Source organism: Centroberyx gerrardi, chromosome 16 (assembly GCF_048128805.1).
Source record: "Centroberyx gerrardi isolate f3 chromosome 16, fCenGer3.hap1.cur.20231027, whole genome shotgun sequence".
Classification (NCBI taxonomy): domain Eukaryota; kingdom Metazoa; phylum Chordata; class Actinopteri; order Beryciformes; family Berycidae; genus Centroberyx; species Centroberyx gerrardi.
Genome location: NC_136012.1, coordinates 14,571,109 through 14,592,657, shown reverse-complemented (window position 1 = coordinate 14,592,657; position 21,549 = coordinate 14,571,109). Strand labels below are relative to the sequence as shown.

Genomic DNA, 21,549 nt, shown 5'->3' with positions numbered 1-21,549 from the left:
GCCCTCGCTGTCAAACGAGGAAACCACTGCTGAGTAGCTTTCGCCTTTTCGCCTTAAGAGCGGCCCCTAGTGCCTCAGTGGAGCTTTTCCCCACAGTGGTCCCCAAAGTGGGGTCCGGGGACCTCCAGGGGGCCTTGAGGGGGGGGGGGGGGGGGGTCCAGGGGGTCCACAGCAAAATGGGGATTAGTTTAATTACAGTTATTTCACTCCTTAGGGAGGTTAGCACAGAGGCACAGAGGGGCAGGAATTACACAAGCTGCACTTTTATTTATGGAAAATTCAGGAAAAAGGATCAACAGAGGTATTTTGATGACATGTTTCACTGCCCCCCCCGTTGTTATCTCCCCATCCACAGTAAGAGTTATATTATACATTTTATATTTTGTATGTTACAGCACAAGTCTTCTGAGACGTAGTTTCTCTCCACAAATTCATATGAAGTCTAATCTGATCTATTTAAAGAGTTTTATTCCAAAATGCTATATATTCATTTTGGGAAAATTATTTGAAGAGTTTCATTCAAAAATGGGATATCCACCATTTGAAAACATTGAAATCTCCTCTAACGATGGTTGGTATTAAAGTAAAGTCCGTTATGGGTGGGCCTAACTATTAAAGTTAGGAGTCATTTTAACACCTTTACTTACAAAATGGTTATGTTTTTGAGGATAGAATCATCTTTGATTTTGAAATAGTGACTGATGAAATTTAGGAAGCCAATATTTTCCAAATTGGGTATATAGCATGTTGGAATGAAACCTTCATTTCAAAATCAGAGATACTTCTTTTCTCAAAAACAACTGTTTTGCAAGTAAAAGTCAAGGTGACTCCTAACCTTAATACGTAGCATAGCCATAATGCACTTTACTATTCCATTAGAGGAGGTGTCACTGTTTTGAAATGGTGCATATCTCATTTTTGAATGAAACTTCATTTGGAGCTTCTTGATATGAAAAAGTCTGGGAGGCCCTGTTCACTCGGAACATCATGAAAACAAGTTTTTACAGGAGTAATAGTTACGGAAACGATGCTCAGCATGTGAAAACAATTTTCAACAGAATGGCTGGCCATATGTCACTATATTTGCAGTTCTCTTGCAAGCCTTTCAGTTTGTGATATGTGTAAAATAGCCTATTACATGTTATAAATCCCGATTTTTTTTGTCTGGAACCAAGCTTGTGCTTGAATCACAGAAGTTGTAATATGAGCCTCCAGGTCTGTCTGTGCACCGCTTTGTGCTCTACAGTCCCCTGGTGTAATGCAACATGTATTGCAAAGTTATTAAAATTAGCTGGGATTACCTGGGATGGGGAGAGTGTAGCATTAGGGATGACAGCAATTTTAACTTTTATCAACAGGTGAATATCGAACTGAAATTCTAACTTTTCTTTGTACTGTATTGGTGAAATTTGTTTTGTTGCTTTGATGAACATCAAACTGGAAACAGCAGCACACATTAATTCAGATCAACAGTCTGAGCAATCAGCAAAAAGAAAACCAGAGATCATGAGAATTTTCTTTTTTTTCTCCTCACTATTTTGAGATTTTTTATTTTATTTTGAATGAGCATGGATATTGAAAGCCTAAACACATCAATAATGTAGAGTGTGGTTTTGTTTGAACTTCTGTCTAGAGTCCTACAGATGGCAGTCTATGAACCTGTGATGAATGTAGCTTTGGTTTCCTGTTCGCCCTGAAGTGCTGCTGTTAGGGACGTCGTCCATTACAATCTAATGAAGGAGATCCAGAGTCCAAACCAGCAGTGCTGTCATGTAGTCTGTTGTACTGAAAATGAATGTCAGCAGAAAACAACACAGTGACAGAAATAAGTGTACAAATTTGGTAACTGATCTTTTCCAAATATTATTGATGACTTGGGTGATAGAGGTATCTTCTGCTCTTGTACACATATCCAAATGGGAGCACATGAATCAGGGCCACCCAAAGCCAAGGACCAGTGGCTAATAGATACAGTGGAAAAAGTACTCAAATCCTTTACTTAAGTAAAAGTATAGCAATACCATAATGGACAAATACTCCAGTCCTGCATTCAAAAGTTTATTTAAGTAAAAGTATAGAAGTATTAGCAGTAAAATGTACAGAAGTACAAACGGTCCCTTTCAGAGTGTTAAATTACTGATTATTGATTATTGATGATGTAAGAAGTATTTTAATGTTGTAGGTGGTCCAGGTGGCGCTATAGGTCTAACTACTACATATACTGTTGGGAAGTTTAAACTCTAACAATGCAACATATTTTATGAGCTTATGTTTTGCATGTAAAACTGTATTCTGCAAAGTAGCTAGTAACTACAGCTGTCAGACAAATGTAGTGAAGTTAAAGTATAATAATTCCCTCTGAAATGTAGTAAAGTAAAGTGCCAGTCCCTCAAAATTGTACTTAAGTATAGTACTTGAGTAAATGTACTTTGTTACTTTCCACCTCTGAATAGCTACAGTGTGTGATGTGCTGCATGCCAAAATATATTATTAGATATTAATTATTTATAAATGTAACAAGTTTGTATTAGCTTCTTAGGTGCTGTATGTTTTTGCTAATATGCCTTACAATTAGCAAATTATATCAAATCAGCCACTAAAAATATTAAAATGGATCAAAATATACCAATTAGATTATTGCATCACTCTTATGGAAACCTTTGAAGGGCCTAAAAACATTATGTAGAAGACCAAATTTGGCCCATGGGTGCCATGTTAGGAAGCACTAACACAATTACTGCAGTCTCAGGTTTGTTAATATCTTTTCCTTAATTGCTGCAGTTCGGCAATAAGGATTAATTAAATACGATTAAATTAAGGTTAGTATGGCTTAAATAGCTCATTCAAGAGCTCAAAATGTCAGGGTCTAAATGTACGTGAATTGTTCTGTAACTTATTAATTACCCTTGACTTACCCACTGCACTTTTCATTTGCATCAAATGAAGAAAAAAAAAAATCTACTATTAATCAACTATTATTCACATTGTTTTCACTTACTGACTGAAGATTTTCAGAAAAGCGCTAAAATAATATAACAAATCACAGACACTATAAATAGTTTTAATTGGTGTGTCATCATGTTTTTATTTTGCGTTCATTTTCAGACATCACAGAGTTATGAAATGGAACATGAGTTTTGTTGTAATTCAGGCATGCAGTATCAGATCCAAAAATCCTGGTTGTAATTGTAAAAGTCATAAATGTTAAAGTTTCTTCTCTGTTTTTCAATGAATGTCAAACTGTGCTCGGCCGGTCCAGAGGTTAACCCGGGCTGAAACCAATCCATGACAGTGATAAGGTTATTCCCGCTGTGCGGAAGGTGCCAAGTCACCATGCAGCAGGTGTTCCTGTCACTCAAAAGATGCACACATGTAAATATTTAGAAATGTGCTGATGCTTTTGGCCTACATGTCAGGGAACGAGGGAACGGCCTCTTGTGTCTGAGAGAGATGGAAATGGTGCAAAATGTTTTTCAGTGACCCCACACTGGAAACAGAAAGCCAGCTGGGGCTTCTGAAGGCAGCTATTTTGCAGCTAATTACCTCCGTCATGCCAACATGCTATTATGTTGCATTGTGCAGAGTGACTGGTCTGATTTTTACAGTAGGACCTCTATGTATTGACTTGAGCATGCTTTGGTGTGAATGACACCCTGTCTGAGTGAATCAAGTTTTAAACAATGCCGACTTAGCCATAGAAATGCAATGAACAGAAGTGCAAATCAAGTATAATATGAAAATTAAGACATTTAAGAGCATGTGCATTAGAGCTACGTACGTATGAAGAAATACATACCGTTCCTTTGATCCTATTCACAAACATTTAGATGAATATTTCACATCTTACAACATTCTGCCAACCTTTTTTTCATGAAGGTTTAACAGTGGTCTTGTTGAACCTTCTCTACCTCCGTGACGTACACATCTGCCTCTAAACCTCATCCAAACAGGCATTTCAAAATAATGCATTGTTATCCACAATCTATGTTAATCTGCTGCTCGTGAAGGACATTAACAACATAAGAAAAGTACGATTGTTTGTTGCCATATTACACCAAACACTGTTTACAGTATGAACTTCAACAAAACCGAGGCATAGATTAATGTGCAATAGGAATATTATAATCAATTTGCCTTTTAGTTTTCACACGTTGACTGCTTACATTTGTTCATTAAGCTGTTCATGAGCAACATTTTAATTTCAGCAAAACAATGCAATAGTTTTTCCTCTGAAACATGGAAACAGTGTTTGATTGAATATGTGCTTTAATGCCCCATCAAATCTCTACATAACTCTTCTCACTCAGCACTCTCTATCTTTTCTACCGTTCTCTATCTGTCTGTAAAGCTTACATTCATTTGAGCAAATGCAGTACATAAAACAACATATACTGTTTACATTGTGTTAAATGGATTATTGCACTGTGATAATGCATAAGAAGATTTTCCCCCATTGATTACAAAGGATAATAAACTGTGGTACTTCAACCATGTATGATATTATTAATAGCAAGTATAGCACCTACCACCGTCTTTTGCAGAAAGATTATGGAATGTTGACGTAAATTTATTTTAGCCAGTCTATTATAAATCCATATTCATTATGAATGCACCGTCTCATTTTAGCCTTTACTAATACAGTACTATGCCAACATTCAAGAGAACATCTTGACCAAAGTACAGTCCAATAAGCTATATATTTACACATTTCTAACTCCCTGCATCCCTTATATATGCATTATAATTATTAAGTCTCTTTCCACTTTGACTTGTGTCAGACCAGCAAACATCATGTCAATTCATGATTTCTTTTAAAATCAAAACCCTATTACCTAAAAACTATATAACTTGAATAGTGACTGTAGAAGTCAGCTTGTTATAATAAGGGGGTAACAAGTGTAACACTGTTTTGAAGTGAATTCAAAATGTCTTTGGTATTTTGAGTCTTTGAGCACTTTTTGGTATGTTAGAAGCCTACAAGCCACAGCAATTGCTTTATGTAAAATGCTTGTCCTTGTCAGTCCATACAATGAATATGAGTCATATAAAACACTATCACTACCTTAATGCAACATCAAATGATGTCATTCACAGGATCATTATTCAAAGTTACAGACAGGTAACTTTAGATTTTTTTAATCCCTTAATTTCCTTTAATGTGATCTACAGAAGTGTAAAATATTAGCCTGATCAAATCCCATCAGTATCTCTTTTACTGGTTGATCCCATGCCACAGAAGAGCATCTAAGTCCATGAAAGCCCAAAACAACTTTCATTTGCCTTCCAATAACTTCTCCAGACGGGCCGATCTCATTCTCACAGGTCGGTGGAGACGCTGCCCCTCTTCACCCGCAGGCTGCCCCCCCAGCCACGGGGACAGGTGTTGTAGCCGTGCAGGCCGGGCGACCTCAGGCCCGAATCCTCCGACTCCACCGAGGCGTCAGAGTCGGTGAGGGAGCGAGTGTTGTAGAGCCTCACCGGGGAGCAGATCCTCTGTGTTGGGGTGGGAGGGGAGCTGGTGAAGACGGGGGACTGGGCCCCCAAAGCCCGCGACTGGAAGGGGCTGACGGATGGCTTGTTACAGTCGTAGCCGTGGTGGGAATTGCCCAGCGGTGAGATGGGGAGGCTGTGACTGCTCAGTGCGCCGGGGGAAGGGCTGTTTTTACGTTTGGCTGCATTGATGATGTTCTTTGCCAGGAGGCGATGATTGGCCTTAGAGTCTAGGTTACTGGCGATGGGGGACATGCAGCGACTCTCCCGGGGCGGGGAAACAGGAGAGCTGGCGGTGGATGTGTACAGAGGTTTAGTGCTGGGGAAGGAGCAACTGGTCTGAGAGACAGTGGGAGACTGGCACCGTGAGCCCCAAGGAGGAGAGAGGGGAGAGGTGGCTGTAGATGTTTGGGAGGGTCTGGAAGTGGAAATGGAGGAGATGGTGGGAGGTTGGGTATTCTGGCTGACCATGGGGGATTGGCACCTTGAGCCCCAGGGAGGGGACAGAGGAGATGTGGCTGTAGATGTTTGGGCGGGTCTGGAAGTGGAAATAGAGGAGACAGTGGCAGGTTGGGTATTCTGGGTGACCATGGGGGACTGGCACCTTGAACCCCAGGGAGGAGACACAGGAGAAATGACGGAGGGTCTGGAGCTGGAGAAGGTGGAGGAGGGCTGGTTGGTCTGCAGGCCGGGGGACCAGGTCCCAGTGGTGGGGCCCTGTGGGCTGCTGAAACGCCTGGTGAGGCTGGGCGTCCTGTTTGGTGTGGAAGTCCCGCTGGGCGTTGCATCAGGGGAGGACTCCTTTTTCGTCTGTTGGCAAAAAGACAGATATTGTGTTTTAAACTCCTGCCAAAAAAAAACCACCCACACAATGTAAAAAGTGCTTGTAAAACTTTCAAATAAGTAAAATAAGTATAATATACAGTTCTCTTTTTATCTTAGAACTTTAAATTATGAGATTTAGACTGACAAAGTGTTTTGTTCTGCATAGACGCACACATAAATATCTATAAGAATATAAATATTGCTATAAAACTTGACACACCATAGCCCTATTCCATAAATCATACCCATTTCAATTACATTCAGTGGCACTGCTTTGCCAAAATAATATTTAGTGTGCAGTCTGAGTCCCAGTGGCATCCAGGTCATCTCTGTTTATTCCCTCCCTTCTATGTGTGTTTCTTCAACAAGCCTGGACACTACACATAGGCCAGGTCTTTAGTGTCTCTCTCAGGTTTCTGCCATCTGGCCTTTCTGAGGTGACTAACCTTTACGGGGAGATGATGTTACTCTACTGAAGCTACCGGGTAGCATTCCATCTTGAGCATGTAGTGGTTAAGAGAAAGTTATCTCTGGTTCTGATAATAATATAAGGACCGTTTTTAGTGTATTTGGCTGAATTGTTAAGAACAGTATTCAAAGAAGATATGCTGATCTTAGACTTAGTGTGTATGCTATTGGTTATATCACAAAAGCTCAGGGTCTCCATGGACAGGTCCGACCAGGTCAAAGGTCATTCCATTTGTCTGAAAGTCTGAGCCCCTCGGGCCCTTTGAGAAGGCCAAGACCACTCTGTTAAAGGGGCAGGTCTTAATACGCACACACATCCCTCAAATTCTTATGTAAATGCAAAAATATCTTGCAACGCTAAACTGAAATAATTGTTTCTGAAGTTTAAATGTCACACACGGGTGATTCATAAAATACATCTACCTGTGTTCAAGTGCCTGCAGTGATTGCAGACTTTCAGAAAGGCAGGATAGTGGGGGAAAAACAAACACAGAATAAGCTTGTGAAATTAAGAAAGTAAATTAGCAAAAAGACAGTGGAATCAGGAAATGAGGAAAGGAGAAGGAGGTCACAGCAAAGTGTTAGCATAAAGGCTTTAATCAGAGAAGGAAAGAAACAGTTCAACACAAAAATTCAATCAAGGAAGACAGGATAAGAAGCAGAAGAGAACAGTGAGTCAAGGTTTATGAAACGAAAAAGCATATGCCCTATAGTCAGAAACAGCAGGGATTGATGCCATTGCTTCTAGTTCTACTCTAGGATAGCCTATATACGTTTCATTACATGATGTCCTGTGACAAAAATACTTCATCTGGAATTATTGCTCTGTTAAGTCATGAAAACAATATAGGTCCATGATGCAAAATAGTGTGCAGTCTGCAAATGTGAAACATCAAAGAATCCAAGTATTTACGAAGAAAATGTTGGAAAGCAGAGTACATTACCCTGAAGACATAGAGACATAAAAGGAGTTCTGTCACTGCATCTTTTATGTCAGTGAGCCTGTATTAAATTGCAAATCATAGATCATAAAACAGACGCCAGACCATCTGCTAAAGTGCTTTGTAAAGCAGCATCACCCTGATGCCCACAGACTTGGGAGAAAAACTGGAAAAAGTGTGAAGCCATTTCTGAAGCCGTAATTTACATCTTACTGAAAATGGACGTTTTTGAATGCTTCAATGCGCTTAGCAGCTTTGAGTATGGCGATTCATCTGGCTAAATCGAGGCACATGTTCATTGAGTCATTTTGAACTGACCATCGCACCGGAAGAATTCCTATTCGAAAGTTCAGTTTTCAGTTTGAATTTTGAAGATAAACATTTATATATCACTCAGCAATTAAGATATATTCAAGATGTTCATTTAACACTAAAATTTTCACATTTTTCACATCCCACACATAAGAACCATTCCACTCTATTAAGTACCTACAATGCAAATTATACTACAAAAGAAGATGTAACTGCAGGTACAATTTAAACAGGCACAAGTTAAACTTAATAAAGTGCAGTATATTGTAAATAATAGACCTACTAAAAGCAGTTTCATTTTTGTAACTGTGATCATGTGTGCAATCTCTACAAAAGGCCCATTCTCTCTGCTTATAGAAACAAAAGATCTAATAGGCTAATAACGAGAGGGTCTCCACACCTGCGGTTCAATCCCTGCCCTCTTAGCAGAAAACGTGGGCCTTGGTGCTTGAACCCCCGACCGCGGAGAGGACACACGCTCTGGAGAGATGGCAGAAGTGGGAGAAGTGATCCTGGGCTGCCCAGAGGCCGGGGCTCCCCTGTAATTTGAAGGATATTCTGCTCCTCCTGTGGGACTGAGAGGGAGCTGGGGAGACATACACTGGGCAGACCTGTGGCTGGTTTGGGTACTGAAGTGGGTGAGCGGGTTGTTTGGTAAAGATGTCTGCCTGGAGTAAGACTGGGATGAGAGCAGCGGCTTGGGACGTGGTGCTCCTCTGGGTAAGGAACTGATGGGATCCTTGACCGGGTTAAGGATGAAGAGGGAAGAGCTCAGCTGGTAGGGTCGGTGCCTTGAGAGGTCCATCTCTATCTTGGTGCAGCCGTTCTCCAGAGGCGGCGGCTCTGGAACCGGCGGTGGGGGCAGGGCTTTTTGACTAGGCTTTCGCTTGATCACTTGTTGGGTCTTTAGGTTCTGTGACAGCTGAGCGGAAATATCTGAGTTTTTAGCAATGGCCTTGACTCTGCCGGGCATGTTTGACGGGTACACCCAAGATGGCGGCAGAGACATAGTGGGAGAGGGAGACCTCATCTGTCCTGCGTTCTGACTCTCCAAGACATATTTCTCCATCCTGGACTGACGCTTAGCGAATAGCTCAGCCCCCTTGCCTGTCGCATTGGTGAGGGTCTGCTCTGGCCCGTGCTCGGCCCTCGCTCGGGTCCTGGAGCTCTTGAGGCACGAGGCCCACTCTGGAGCTTTTGCCTCCTCAGTCCTCTCCTCATCCTTGGCCAGGAAGTTGGAGGCTTCTGCGCCCAGAGCCAGAAGCTCTTCCTCGGACACTGGCTCCGGCACAGATCTGTGTCCGTGTTTCTTCCTATCGTCCACCCCCTGCACCAGAGAGAGCAGCTCGGGGTTAGGAGCTATGACTGGCTTCTCTTTGAACGTGAACATAGACTTCCTATTTGCCCGTCTGGCAGCGCCCTCCTCAAGTATTCCTGTTTTGACTGCTGTTATCTCCTTCCTCTCTCCAACGGGCTGAGGAGAAAAAGTGGAAGGCCTGGGGGCTGTGGGAGGGCCGTAATTGGGCATGGGTGGGTGGTTGGAAGGAACATACGGAGACACAGGAGAAACAGCAGGGGGGAACTGGGACACCGGAGGGGATGTAGGGGACATGACCGGAGACATCGGAGGTGGACTGGAGTAGGACTGCGGCGGCTGGTTGGTGAAGGCCGGTAGAGGAGGTGTGGGATACGATGGGGGCGGGGGTGGAGGTGAGAACACCACAGGATGGGGGAAAGCAGGGAGAGGAGGAGTGGAGTAAGAAGGAGCAGGGGGGATGCCCATGACCGGGCTGACAGCCTCTGGAGACTGCACCGTCGGCGGAGAGAAAAACGGCCTGGCGGTTCTGTTGATGATGCCGGTTGCCTGCTTGGACGTGGACACAGAGACTTTCTCGGGGCCAGAGGCGCTATGGCAGCCATTAAGAAGCTTTCCTGGAGGAACTGGCCCTCTGTACGCCCCATTTATCCCTCCTCCTCCTCCTCCCTCAGCTTGCTCCAACCCAGCTGGAAAGGCATTATCACTTTCAGGGGTAATCTCATCCTTGACTTTATCCTCGAGCTCCCCGAGGACCTCATCTCTTGCCTCCTTCTCCTGCTCCTCTTTCTCCTTGACGGGGAGGAAATGTCTCTCTTGGATGATGCTGTTCTCTATCTCCTCTACCTCGTGGAAATGCTCACCTGGTTCCTCCATGATATCACCTACTCTGTGTGCTCTCCCACTGGGTGACGAGAGTGGCTTGGCAGCACTGTTCTTACAGTTCAGTTCTCTATCCTTTTCCTCACTGCTCCTCTCTGCCCATGTTAGTTTATTAGAAGAGGGGCCGGCTTTCACATTCTCCGCTCTGTCCTCCCCTGACCCCTCTCCGCAGCTTTCTAGTGTAAAGGCGTTGACTCTCTGCTTGCGTCGGTTGAAGAGCTGGACGCCTCTGGAGTTGGAGTTAGATGGGATGGTGAGCTGAGCGGCAATGATCTGACTCCTGACACGAGCCTCCTTCAGCTCCTTCTCTGACAAACTGGCGCTCCTGGTCAGATCTAGAGTGAAACACAGAGAGAAAAAGCCTGGTCAGTGAGAGAAACAATAAATCAGTTTTTTGCATCACAGCTTAGGTCAGCTGCAAACAAGAGATTTTCTATAGCAGAGATGTTTAATTCATTATCACTCAATGGATCCTGGCTTTGGGTGACTTAGCAGTGTGCTATATCTACTATACACTACTATACACTAAACAAAGACGGCTCCCTCAACATCTCCTAATAAAAGCTCGCCAAACAGTGCTTGTAAATGTACAAACAAGGACAAATTCTTAACAAGTCTGGGACGGAATATGGTGTTTAAAAACCCACATAATCGTTTCTGCACCATATGGTTCTGATTGTTCCTTGCTGTACTTTTGAGTCCAAGCAATGTACCCGAGAAAAAAATACAGCTTTTTAGACACTTTACTCAGCGGACCGGAGCAGACGACAAAGACGCAGCTAGACTACACTGAAAACAGCTTTCAAATAAACATTTTAATAAGAAAGACATGAAAAGCTTCTCGACTGCAGTTGAGTAAATATGAAAGTCTGGGTCCGTGTCTACTGCAGTGCCTTAAAAAAATACTTCTTTCGGTCATGTAATACATTGACTTTGCAGTTTTGCTGATTGCTTGAAAATATGTGCTAAAACAACACATTTATTTTGAAAATGACTGTAGTTTATTGTCTGGGCTTAAGAGCTCCATTCCAGGCAGCAGAGCTATTTCCTCTGCCATCTGCAGTCGTCCCTCCCTGAGCATTCCTCAACGGCTGAGAAAATTCCCTGCCTGAGCTTCCAACATGCCTTTGGTTTCTTTCTGTAGTTAATTTGTCCAATGCTGCAGCTCAACCCCTTAATACACCATTTTCACAATCTACAGCTTCCAAAAGGGGCTGCTTTTGTTGACTTCTCTCTATAAACTTACTATAGAATCAAGTGTTCCCATCCTAAATATAGAGCCAATATCATGATTCAACCAAAGTTCACAATGTGAAATTCGAAACTGCATCTGATTAATGACTTGAGGTTAGTTATCGTGCCTTGGATTCTTTGACGGACATTTCAGTTTGTTGGAGAATAGATGACTGTTACATCTGATAGGTTAGATTTGTGTAAATCTCTGACTAGTGGACGATATCTGACATCCCTCAAATGCATTTAACTGAGAGTTGGCACAGCCGTGAGTCTTTCTTCATTTACTGAAGTGATGGATCTAGACAGGTATATTATTTGATGTAATTATGTGCCAATCAAAAATAATTATGGGTAAATCAATCGCCTGTGAAGCTGTCCTATGGAGCTCATTCTGAATGCATACTTTCCTGGCAGAGGGGCTAGCATGATCATTGCTCCAGCCAAAAAGGAATAATGTGCATCTGTCTTTCATTTTACAGGCACAGTCTACCCTTACAGTAATTGAATTAACTCATTGAAGGGTATAGTTTCTTTTACTTTAATCCACCTAGTTCAATAGCTTTTGTTTATTTTCTCATCTTTAACTGATTGGTTTATGTGTAAAGAGAGACCAGAGGACATGTTCATGTTATAAACATTCGCATTACATTCCATGCAAAGAATTAGAGTACATGCTGGTGATATAGGTGGCATGTCTGCATGGAAATACATCAATGTCAGAATCCACCATACTAAATCAATCAACCAGTCACTGTAACACTCGAGCATGAGAGAGAGAGAGGTACTTATGTCAATCACATAACATACTTATGACAACAACATTACAAGGAAAAAAGAACTAGCCATCAAAACAATCTTTAAACAAGCAATACACTTACCACTATTGGAAAGAGTATAAATCACTTAGTTTTATAGACTGCGTTAGAGAAATGAACCAACATTTCACACAGGTCCACACATTCAAGTGCCTGCTATCAAGGTTGTCAGTGGGTGGCACTACCTCCAGAGGCCCAATAAAGACTTTTATTAGCTATTTTGCCTTTATAATTCACACGACCAGAACACATCCCAGCAGTGAGCTGAAGAGCAGCCTTGGAATAACACTTATGAAATGTCATCAGCGAACGTTGTTTACTGTAACCTCTACCTCTGGTGGACGCCAGATTGCTGATCAAGTAACATGCTGGTGCAAATCCCATCAGTGATTAATATCATGACTGAAATAGTGAGTGACTTTCTGAAAACAAGTTTTATAAATTCAATTATAGCTTACACTTAATGAAATGACTGGGCTTGTGTTTATCATTTCAAGGAGACAATAAAAAAAACAGCAGGGTTTGTCAATAAAGTTGATAGTAATTAGTTTAATGGAGTAAGCTGGACTACTATAACTTATTGATCTTAAAGTAACCACTTGGCACAGGTATGTCATCATGGTATGCCTAGTGGTAAATACAGTGGTGGCTAAACTATTGCAGTCGTTGATCATCACAAGACAAATGACCACCAATAAACAAAGATCAGTTAGCCTAAATTTCCAAAAAAGCATTAGACTACTTCATGATTCCCCCCCTCCCCCCTAAAAGACCATATCTGCAGGTAACTTAGATCAGTTTGATACTTCCAACTTTGATAGCCTACTATCAATTTACATTATACACATTTTTGTCAGCCTAAAAAAGCAGATAAACTCAGTTTAGGTGGGTTTACCATCCACTATATCCCTGCCGTAGACTATACCGACAGAATATCACGCTACAGGCAGTACGGTGAATCACGGATCACATGGTGAGGAGCTGATCACTCAGCAGCAGCGCTAACGAGCTCAAAAGATGCGCGTGTCGGTCAGAACTTTTAAAGTTATCAGGAAAACATAATAATCTATTTTATTGACAGTAGCATATGACTTACTTCAAAAAAGAAATACTTGGCTAGACGGCTAGACAGTAACAATTATTTCATCACAAATAGAAAGGAAAGTATAGGCACGCGCAAGTTGAAAACGCGGTTTTAATTCTATATAAATAAAAAAAATCCTAGTTTGTTAATTACTCTTGCCTATTTAGTCTGTTTCCTTACCGTTTTGTTTTTTTATTCAGAGCTCCGCTGTTTTGTAGCACTTCCACAAGCTTTTCCAATTTAACTGCGTCTGGTACCTTCACACCCCCTTTCTGCCCTTTCTGTAGCTAGAGAGAGGATCGGGTTTCTTTTTCTTAGCAAACGCTGCTCCGCAGTCCAGCCTGCTCAGCAGCACGGGGGGCTGGAGGGGGGAGTCCGGGCTGGAGCCTGACTGGCAGCACAGACTCAAACTTTCATGTCAGTTTTAGTCATTTTTTTTAGATCTGACACCCTGTGCGCCGCTCACACAAACTGAGGCATACTTCCGTGAAAAGAGATCATCCCTTCTGTTGAGAAAGTATTGATGTTTTCAGTAGTTGCACAGACCGCACTTTGTTTTGACAGCGCTGGAGAGGTGTACAATCGATGGCAAATATTGACCGGCTTATCTCTGTCTCACATCCTGCGATTGCAGGGAAGTGTCTGACCCCTGCTGTGGGTTTTTAAGGGGAAAGGGAACACAAGGATACTCCAAACTATGTGTACACGTTATGGATTAGACCGCTGAGACTCCAGAGCCCCAGCACCTGACCTCTGCTGATACTGCTTCTGCCCTGCCGGTCTGTCTGGACATCACTCTGTGTGTGTGTGTGCGTGTGCGTGTGTGTGTGTGTGTGTGTGTGTGTCTGTGTTTTGCAGTAGGCCAACTGATGCTGCCCTCCCCAAGCGTTGGCCCTCTCTGAATCCCTGGGCCCTGAGCTCTAACCTGCAAGGGGAGGATAGGAATTTCCTGTCCTGCAGCAGAGCCAAGACTTAGCCCTTGGCAATGATGCAAGTGCCTCCACAACATCCCCCCCGCCCCCCTCCCCTCCAAACACAAACAACTATCTCTACCTCGTCCCTCACCCCTCTGTGGGACGAGAGGAGAGCAGACGGGAAAACTCCCTCAAAAGCGGGAGGGTTTAAGTCAGGGGGGCCAGCCATGCATTTGTGTATCAAAGGTCAGATTACCCTGTCGGATGTTATCTTTCTCCGGGCGATGGGGTGAGCGGGATGACGGCACCGGCCCCCAGTGGGTGATGTGTGAAGCGGTATGGAAAGACAGGGATTAACGGAGGTCCTGGGGTCTTACCAGGCTGAATGTGACCTAACCGTCCAGTGAATCCCATGGGGGAAATAATATACCGGCCCAGAGGTGGAAACCAAGCTCTTCTCATACTGTTACCTCTGTGCATTCTCAAAATGTCTTTTCAAAGATGTACTATGGCCTATTAACAGCGCCTTTGTATTATATTTGTTATGTGTTCTATCTCTATTTATCGTACACACATAGAAATGGTCACTTTGTGATTTCACGATGATTTGTGTTCAGTTTTAGAAAAGTGATTAGTGGGCACTGACTGGGTGGGAGGAGAGCTGGCAGTATAGAGGCCATAGATCTATATCAGTGCCTTGACTGACTAACAATTATTTTATGGCCCTGAGCTTTATGCTATGCTTCCTCACAGCACAATGTCTTATTACTTTCCTTGATTACTCTCTCTGTCCTGAGAGTATTTTTCACAGCCCGGAGGTAATTATCTTGCCAGTTGAGTATTGTTTCAGTGTTTTTCCACATTACGATTTAATGACTTTACAATGTTTGGTGTTACAGAGTGTGAACTCCTCTTTTTCATACTTATTTAGGAGTTGACAGCTGTGAAAGTAAAAAGAAGGGTCTGAAGAGGTTATTATGGATTCTTTCCGAACAGCGTTTTTCCCACAAGTTAGTCCATTATTGTCAGTGGCTATGTTGCATATTAAGATTGCCCTTTAATGGTGATGCATGATTGCATTTCCATTGCTGTTAGAGCAGCCTGCATTTTTACAGCATGGAAACAGATGTTTCACTGAGCGTTTCACTGTCTGGAGTTGCACTGACAAGGCAGGGCTGCCTGTTTTCTCTATTTGCTGTCTTCTCCTTTCTCCCCATTTCCAAGTAATATTTTTTTCTGGCGTGATGATATACTAGTTCAAGCCCTGTTGAAGCACTAAGGCAGTGCTACAAATAGCCTACTGGAAGTGTATCTACAACTATGTCATCGTGTTATACAGTACATATTTTTCCTGTTGCTTGGACTGATCAAATAAAGATACAAACAGCCATGATAAAGAAATGCCAGATAAACAAACAACACTTACTTGTTTTCCGGCCCATCTGTTCCCCCTTGAATTCTCTCTTCTCCCATGATGCATTGCACTCTGTGCTGGGGGCATGCATGTCCTGCGTTGCCTGGAGAGGTTTTCTCACCCCTCCTGGACTCCAGCTCACCCCTCTCCTGATAGACATATGTCCCTTCTCCATCTCCATTACCAGCCCAAGTACAGTGCTTCTGCTGTTGGAGAAACAAAGTCCTCAGCGGGGGAGATGTGGAGCTTTCGTTCCAGTCAGCTCAATCCTCTTTCCTGATCAGATGTCTGTCCACTTGGAAGGTCACAGTCCAGGACTGTACAGGGAGATTTCAGTCCTTACTGGCAGGCAGTGAATAAGTTTGGAGGTACAAGAAAACACACAAGTGGGACAAGGAAAGGAGTAGCTTAGCTTTCCAGGTTACTGCTTCCGGTCATGGCTCCCCTTTCAGCAGTAATCCCACCAAATGTTGTCCTGCAGTCGGCTGGAAGTTGACGGGAGAAGTGCACTCTTACTTTGGTCTTCTCACAGTATTATTCACAATCTAACAAGACCTCCCAGGAGGGGCAGCTCCAAAGCACCCTGGATGAGTTCCCATGGACAATTGCCACGAAAATTTCACAATTGGGATGTGCTTCGTTGCAAATCCGGCAAAGGGGGCTGAGAAACCCTCCAGTTCTCTCTATCTGCGTCTGTTTCTTGCTCTCCTTTTCTCTCCCACCCAGACGTTGCTCTTCCTCCTCTTCTATTTCAGTCACCAAAACATGCCTTTTGTCTGCATCACAATCTCTTGCCTGCAGATTATTTTTCTTTCGGAGAAAAGGATCTGCTCTTTATCTTGGAAGACCATAACTCTGCAATGACGTGTATATGGTAGCTTCCTGCCGTTAGGTGGATGTGAGGAATAACATTTCAGTCTGAAAAGGTCATTCCAAAGACGGGTTTGTGTTCAGAGCTCCAAAGCCTTCAATTAGATTTGCTTGATTAGGGTTTCCTGTGTTATTTTTTATACATTATAGCCAGAAACAGCTTCTGTGGACACAATAACCAATTTCTTCCCCTTTGACATTTAATCATGAGAAGGAAAGTTCTTATTTGTTAGATGTAAGTTCTGATTAGCTGTTGAAATATATCATCATACTATCGTGAACTAAGTCATTCCTCAGTCAACAGCTCCTCCATTCAAATTCCCAGTTTGTTTGTTTTGGTTCTTTTAGAGTGGATTTGATGACTGTGTGTTCTGACAAGTAAGTTGTTCAGCCAGTCTGTGAGACAGCTATTTCAGTTTGGAGGACTCAGCTTGGGCTTTATGTAATAGGACTGATTAGGGGAAAACCTGGTGCTATGAAAGGTTACTGTGCTGAATCTAATCCCACTAGGTGTCCATGTCCCGTCCACAGCCACCTGCAAAACAAGAGAAACATCCAGCTTTTAATTCAGCTATGTGAAAATCACATAAAAGCAATACACTTTCCAGAATTGCATTGTTTAACAGAATGTGGCATCTACCAAGACACAAAGCTGTGTGCCACGTCTACCCACAACTTTGGCAATCCACTGCAACAAAACTCTTACTCTATTTTCCATCATCGCCCATTGTGTAATGGCATAATAACTTTAAACCCACTGCTTTGTACATGATTAAAGGTATTATCCATGACGAGTTCTCAAGAAAGCAATCCAAAAGAACTGACTTGGGTTGACAGAAAGTCTGCAACTTTTACAATTTGGAAATGGGAGCCTGCTTTTGAGACTGCGGTTTGAAAAACGTTTGTTAATATACTTTGCTGTCCTCATCCAATGTTTTTAATGAGCATTGGTTTACTTCCAAATATCATAAATCTCAACCTATGTCCATATTGGTCACAGTTTCAGGCCCACGCTCTGTCTTCAAAGCTGAAGATCAGCCTTCCCACTTTGAACTGCAGTCAGGCTAAAGGGTGGAGAAGGAAACGAGGAGACGCCTTCATAAAAGTCTGAACGTGATAAACCCAATGTTCTTTTCAGAGGGGGAAGGAAGGTCACCATTCATTAAGTCTTGGATGTCGGAAATCTCTATTAAACCTGCCAAAAATTAGCTTTATCTCTGCCTCAAGGTCTGGTGATGTGATACAGCACACTGAGGAGCTGACAAAGTGGATGCAGATTAAAGATTTCCCTGCTGTATAAAGTTGTAAGGAGACAAACACGGAGAGATTTGAAACTCCTAAAGCCTTCAGTGACATGTACTGTATCCATCGCATCCCCCTGTCTTATCCCATAAAGCATTTCATTAGAACGGCAGTGTCATGTTCCCCCTCAAAAGCCATTAAGACCCATTGGCACGGTTTGTAATGATAAACCAGTGTTTGTGCGTCCTTGTCCTTGATCAGACTTGTCTCTCCTTGAAGCTGATCAGGGTTGTATTTGTTGTGCTAGTGATTCACCACTATCACACTCAGGAGAGGGAGGGCTCTGCTGAGAACTAGGAAAACCGCACGTAACCATTATTTTTAAATGCTTCTTCACAGATTCCTCAGAGGCATAGCAACCATAACCACATTCATTTTTTCTCAAGGTGTACTGGCACCATAAACTTGTTTTTGCGTCTCTTGAGGGTTTTGTACTTTGTCGTGACAATCTATAGAAGCACTGTTCGTTTCCCCCCTACAACCCCGAATACAAGACAATCAGCCCAAACAAAACATTGCCCAACCCCTCCAAAAAAAAAAAAAAAAAAAATCCTCCACACTTTAGGTTACTGGTGTGATCGTGTCATGCGAGATGAAGGCCAGCATTGTTTAGACACTCTGACAACAGCTCTTTGATTCCCCCAGAAAAAAAGTGTGAAAAAAAAAAAGCCACGTTGAAATCAATCTGGATCTCATTCGGAAATTGACAATGTGTTTTTAGATTAAGTTTAGTTTTTACTGTGTACCTCACTCTGCTGGTGCAGTGGTTTCATAATATTTTGTTTTTTCATGTTGAACAGATTTCATCATTCTTCCAAGAGCTCTTGTTTACCGTATTGAAAGAGAGCAGGGGGGAACACATGTTGAGGGCATGTCCAAACACCGCTGTACCAAAATGATTAAAATTTGGTCCCATTGATGTCTTTGATCTAGTCTGCAAATATTTAGTAACTGCCAGACAAAGAACAGATGTAGGACTTTCAAAACTGACACCGGCAGAGATGCAGACCCGACTCTGGCTTACAACAAAACACTGACATATGGACTCTTGAAATCTCCATCTGCCAAAATCTTTTTCTTCTTATTCGCCCCAGCTTGTTATTATCCTGCTTGGGTGTTGTATTTCTTCTGATCTATCTTCTCATATCTACTCGACTCCTTTGACTCCTTGACTGATCCCATCTTCTTGTCATACCTGAGATCTGATGTCATCTATCCACCTTTTCCCCCTTCTACCCTCCAATTACCTTGAGGTTCAAAAGGTATTTTACTGTACCCACCTGTGCTGCTCCCACCCCCACACACAGCTTTCCTGTGCCACCCATTGACCTCCGTGATTACAGCCAAGGATATCATTTACAGTCTGCCCTCTAGGCCACTTCAGTGTGTAATCACAGAGTTCCTGTACATCTTCAACCTATGATGGATTCACAGCCAGACAGCAAATCTATCCCTGCACTCTCTGCATTGTATCTACTGTAATGACAATGTACAAAACAAGTGTATTTTGGCTGTGTTTATCATCCACACGTCCTATAATCACTCATATGTCCCTGATGGCTGTTATCCCCCACATTTATCATACATCTGTGTCAATCGGCATCTTGTACAAGGCATGTCAGCCCCCTAATAACTCATAAATCCTGTGCATGTTCACCTCAGTTATGGCATATCTACATCATTGTTTGCTCTGGGCGCACATGTAGGGAGGAATGTGAGATGTGTGGATGGCAGGTGAGTGTGCATTCCACTCGGGACTTAAAAGTGTATCAGTTACCTGGCTTATAATGAGGCGTCTGGTCACGACATTGACTGGCAAGTCTTTATGACAGCAGCCCCTCGGGGCAGAGCCACTATGTGTGTCTGTAATCTCCAGCCTTTGCCTGAATCCTTTACAGTTTGGCATGCGAAAATCATTCAGCTGTAAATGCTAAAGGCTTTAGCAGGGCCCTTCTCTCTCTGTCTCTCACCCAGACAAAGAGCCATTCAAGGGCCCTCGCAGCACTGCGAAATAATTTTGGGTAGTGCTCTGAAATTGGCATTCCTGGTTCATAATTCTTTAGGAGGCTGTGATAGTCAACATGCCTTGGCTTGTGCTGGGTGATGACTGACATCCAAAACACTGCAAGTCACCACCGACTCCACTGAAGTTCACAAATGTCTCTCTCTCTCTCTCTCTCTCTCTCCTCTCTCTCTCTCTCTCTCTCTCTCTCTCTCTCTCTCTCTCTCTCTCTCTCTCTCTCTTCTCTCTCTCTCTCTCTCTCTCTTCTCTCTCTCTCTCTCTCTCTCTGGTTTTCGAAGAATCCTGCAGAGGCTATCATAAATCATGCAGAGGAAAAGCTTGTAATGGATTGTCTATTCCATGTGCAGCTCATCCGACTCTCAGAGTTACAGGTGGAGAACTTCGGGGGGTGGGGGTGGAGGTGGGGTGGGGGGGGGGAGATAAATACCTTCAGTAGGTGCGGATGAGCCAGTGCCAAGAGGGAGGAACCTTCTAAAACAATCAAAGTTATAGCCTTAAAACGGTTATACATCAAAGAAGAACGTACAAGTGCCTTTTAAAAATGTTTAAAACATGCGTGAGCAATATCAATACTGCAAAATCAGGAATTATTTAAGAGAATGCACTTGGCTCTCAGGCAGAGTTATTTTCTTCACATAATGTTCATTTGACTGAATAGTGATTCTACAATTTCAAAGCATCTTCTGTGTACACCAAAACTAATAGGGTATCATTGGCTAATATATATGGCAACATTTGGCTGAACAAACCTACTGTTGCCCCCTGTAAAGCAGTTAATGGGCCTCACCTGTTGTGTAACAGGAAAGCAATTACTGTATATATGTAAGTTAATACAGTCTCCAGCCAGGTCTTTAATTGATACACCCTCTAATGTTACACTGTGTTGGTTCAAGTCATAACCTGGCTCCACACCCGGCTCCACACAGTCAGGACAATAGGCTAACTGGGATATCAGTGACCACAGTGCTAATGTAGCTCTCAAACCCCCCTCTGCAAGTCTGCAGCCTCCACTGGGGGAAAAACAGCGGCCACAGATGTTTGTCATCTACTCAGACAAAGAGTTCTCTTTCAAAGTTTTCCCCTCCTCTTCTGTTGCAGCCCATTGCATTCCCTGCTCCCTCCAAACAAAGATAGCGCCTTACCCGTAGAAAAAGATAAAAGATAATTGCCTGCAGGTGAATTCACCCTCAAGTCTGCCAGCAAAGCCAAGAGAGTGACAATCGCAGTTTCACAGCGACAGATAAAAGTCCATTATTCCATCCCGTTTAGTGTGTGTTGACTTAGTCATGCTGCTCACCTGTGCTCCGGTGGATCTGGCTGTGTGAGGCGGCGAGTGTGTACTGCCCCTTTTCAGTTCCTCAGGCTCTGCACACACCTCCCCCTTTTACCTCTTCCTGAGTGTGACTCTCTCTCTCTCCCTCTCTCTCTCCCTCAATTGAACCAGACGGAGGATGGGGGGGGGGGGGGGGGGGGGGGGGGGGGCTAGCTGCAGCAGTTGGAACACAGAAGGCTCTTTGTCTGGGATCTTTTCATATGGTTTCCTTCAAGCTTGCATACTGAACACATTATGCCATAATATATTTTCATATTCAACACAGGGATGTTGGCGGACCTATGGGCCCCTCTCTGTTTCCCCCCCTTTTCCCCTTCTTGACCCA

The 21,549-nt window shown here is 43.1% G+C and overlaps 1 protein-coding gene across 2 annotated transcripts; it reads right to left on the bottom strand.

Moving 5' to 3' along the window:
* Positions 1-3,056: 3,056 nt before the first annotated feature.
* On the bottom strand, positions 3,057-21,290 carry synpo (synaptopodin). Of its 2 annotated transcripts, XM_078289168.1 has the most exons (5): positions 21,189-21,209; positions 20,319-20,362; positions 15,709-17,101; positions 8,437-10,568; positions 3,057-6,300 (listed from the first exon to the last, which is right to left on the bottom strand). In XM_078289168.1, the coding sequence occupies exons 3-5, from the start codon at positions 15,875-15,877 to the stop codon at positions 5,317-5,319; spliced, it is 3,285 nt and encodes a 1,094-aa protein (XP_078145294.1). In that variant the 5' UTR covers positions 15,878-17,101; positions 20,319-20,362; positions 21,189-21,209; the 3' UTR covers positions 3,057-5,316. The 2 variants fall into 2 exon arrangements, with proteins under 2 accessions (XP_078145294.1, XP_071772583.2); XM_071916482.2 differs by lacking the exon at positions 20,319-20,362 and having other exon boundaries at positions 21,189-21,290.
* Positions 21,291-21,549: the final 259 nt, after the last annotated feature.